General features: G+C 43.9%; 1 protein-coding gene across 1 annotated transcript in view; it reads right to left on the bottom strand.

Annotated features, from left to right (window-relative positions):
* The window catches only part of mbtps2 (membrane-bound transcription factor peptidase, site 2), a 45,017-nt gene that overhangs the window by 17,986 nt on the left and 24,030 nt on the right, over window positions 1-3,001 (bottom strand). Inside the window, exon 6 of the mRNA XM_037694411.1 lies at window positions 719-837. Within this exon, the coding sequence (XP_037550339.1) occupies window positions 719-837 (119 nt within the window). The remainder of the gene's footprint in view (window positions 1-718; window positions 838-3,001) is intronic.

Genomic DNA, 3,001 nt, shown 5'->3' with positions numbered 1-3,001 from the left:
AACTGGTTCTAGAGGGCAGTCTGGAAGGGCAGCTGCAGCGGTCATTATTACCATCAAGCTGCTGACGGGACCTGCTAACAAGACCTGGTAACGCTGCTAACAAGACCACGCAGCTAACCAAACCTCACTGCTAACAGCACCATGCTGCTAACTGGACCATGTTGCTAAGATAAACTCACTGTTAGAACCACTCTGCCAATAGGACCATGCTGCTGTAGACTTATTTCTTTTTCACTTTTGACTCCTTGTTTCTGTATTTTTGTTGTATGCTTTGATATTTGCTGTTGGGTTTTTTTGGCGAGTCTAGACGGTTCTTCATATCCTCAGCATTCCATTGTATTGCTGACCTTGTGTTGATTTTACATATGACAAAAAAACAAAACCTAAAGCTGAGTGTGATTGCAGCGTGGCAGAGAGCGGAGATCATGACATGCTGTGCTCTTTTAGAGCGTTTTGAGTTTAGAAACATTGCTTAGAATATTGCAAATGTGGGAAGGTTTTAAAACACCTTCATATATACATATATAAATACTAAAATAAGCTACTAGTTTGTAGTAGGACAATAAGTACTTTGTACTTCTACCCCTACTTTGCATTTTTTTCCACTTATCTTGGATGGCATGGCCCTTAAACCCTGTGATAAATGAGGGACTACAAGGTCAACATTTGGTTAAGTTGTGAACAACTGTTCTTCCACAGAGAAACTTGCAGCACTGACCTGAACGACCTCGGTAACCAGCGCTCCGACTCCAGTGGTGTACATGGGAAACAGAAAGACCGGCAGCAGGAAGAGGATGGCCAGTGCCGCCACGCACAGAACAAAGTTGTGCCACACACCTGGAGACACAAAACATGTTTTTTTTTTTTTTTGCATAGAATATCAAATTTGATGCAAAGTTTGGCTTTTTTTTTCAAGTACAGTGCCTTGCGAAGGTATTCGGCCCCCTTGAACTTTTCAACCTTTTGCCACATTTCATGCTTCATAAATAAAGATATAAAATTATATTTTTTTGTGAAGAATCAACAACAAGTGGGACACAATCGTGAAGTGGAATGAAATTTATTGGATGTGTCAAACTTTTTTAACAAATAAAAAACTGAAAAGTGGGGCGTGCAATATTATCGGGCCCCTTTACTTTCAGTGCAGCAAACTCAGTCCAGAAGTTCAGTGAGGATCTATGAATGATCCAATGTTGTCCCAAATGACTGATGATGATCAATAAAATCCACCTGTGTGTAATCAAGTCTCCGTATAAATGCACCTGCTCTGTGATCGTCTCAGGGTTCTGTTCAAAGCGCAGAGAGCATCATGAAGACCAAGGAACACACCAGGCAGGTCCGAGATACTGTTGTGGAGAAGTTTAAAGCCGGATTTGGATACAAAAAGATTTCCCAAGCTTTAAACATCCCAAGGAGCACTGTGCAAGCAATCAGATTGAAATGGAAGGAGTATGAGACCACTGCAAATCTACCAAGACCTGGCCGTCCCTCTAAACTTTCATCTGGAACAAGGAGAAGACTGATCAGAGATGCAGCCAAGAGGCCCATGATCACTCTGGATGAACTGCAGAGATCTACAGCTGAGGTGGGAGAGTCTGTCCATAGGACAACAATCAGTTGTACACTGCACAAATCTGGCCTTCATGGAAGAGTGGCAAGAAGAAAGCCATTTCTCAAAGATATCCATAAAAAGTGTTGTTTAAAGTTTGTCACAAGCACCTGGGAGACACCAAACATGTGGAAGAAGGTGCTCTGGTCACATGAAACCAAAATCCAACTGTTTGGCCACAATGCAAAACGATATGTTTGGAGTAAAAACAGCACAGCTCATCACCCTGAACACACCATCCCCACCGTCAAACATGGTGGTGGCAGCATCATGGTTTGGGCCTGCTTTTCATCAGCAGGGACAGGAAAGATGGTCAGAATTGATGAGAAGATGGATGGGGCCAAATACAGGACCATTCTGGAAGAAAACCGGTTTGAGTCTGCAAGAGACCTGAGACTGGGACGGAGATTTATCTTCCAACAAGACAATGATCCAAAACATAAAGACACATCTACAATGGTTGGTGCAAAAAGAATAACCTTCACATCAATGTGAAGAAGACAAAGGAGATGATTGTGGACTTCAGAAGGAACAAAAACATCTACACCCCCCTGAACATAAGAGGATCTGCGGTGGAAGTGGTCTCCAGCTACAAGTACTTGGGTGTACACCTGAACAACAACCTCAGCTGGAGCAACAACACCACCAGCCTGATGAAGAAAGCTCATCAGAGACTCTACTTCCTCAGACGGCTGAGGCGAGCTGGTCTGGAAGCTCAGTCCTCACCTCCTTCTACAGGTGTGCAGTGGAGAGCATCCTGTGCTCCAGCATCAACGTGTGGCATGGAGGCTGCACAGCTGCAGAAAGAAAAGCTTTGCAGAGAGTGTTGAAGGCTGCACAGAAGATGTTGGAGTCAGCCTCCCCACCATCACAGACATCTACACCTCCAGATGCAGGAAGAGGGCCACCTGCATCATGAAGGACCACACTCACCCAGCACACACACTTTTTGCCCCGCTCCCCTCAGGCAAGATGTTTGGGATCATTAAGTGCAGAACCACTAGACTGAGGAACAGCTTCTACCCTGAAGCTGTTAGACTCACGAATCCCTGGGACCCTGTGTACACAATTTTGTTCCACCCCACATGTGGGGCAAAAGACAAATAAAGAAACTTTGACTTTGACAAAAGAAAGATGATATCAGGGTAAGAGTAATGGTGATAACCCACTGATTCCCCACAGTTGGAACCACACATTTTTCCTGTTCATGTGAGGTTTGTCACTGTATGTATTTGGGACAGACATTGCTGTGAGGAATGACAGAGCATTGAAGTTTGAATGTATGTAAACTTCTTCCAAACTTCTGCACGAAACAGTAGGTTACAGCAAGAGTACATTAAGTACAACTCTCTCACTGGTACATTTTCATCTTTAAATCACTTCCTGGTCTGC

Source organism: Nematolebias whitei, chromosome 20 (genome assembly GCF_014905685.2).
Source record: "Nematolebias whitei isolate Nwh7 chromosome 20, NemWhi1, whole genome shotgun sequence".
Taxonomy (NCBI): Eukaryota; Metazoa; Chordata; class Actinopteri; order Cyprinodontiformes; family Rivulidae; genus Nematolebias; species Nematolebias whitei.
The sequence above is the reverse complement of the archived record's forward strand: the minus strand, read 5'-3'. Positions and strand labels throughout refer to the sequence as shown.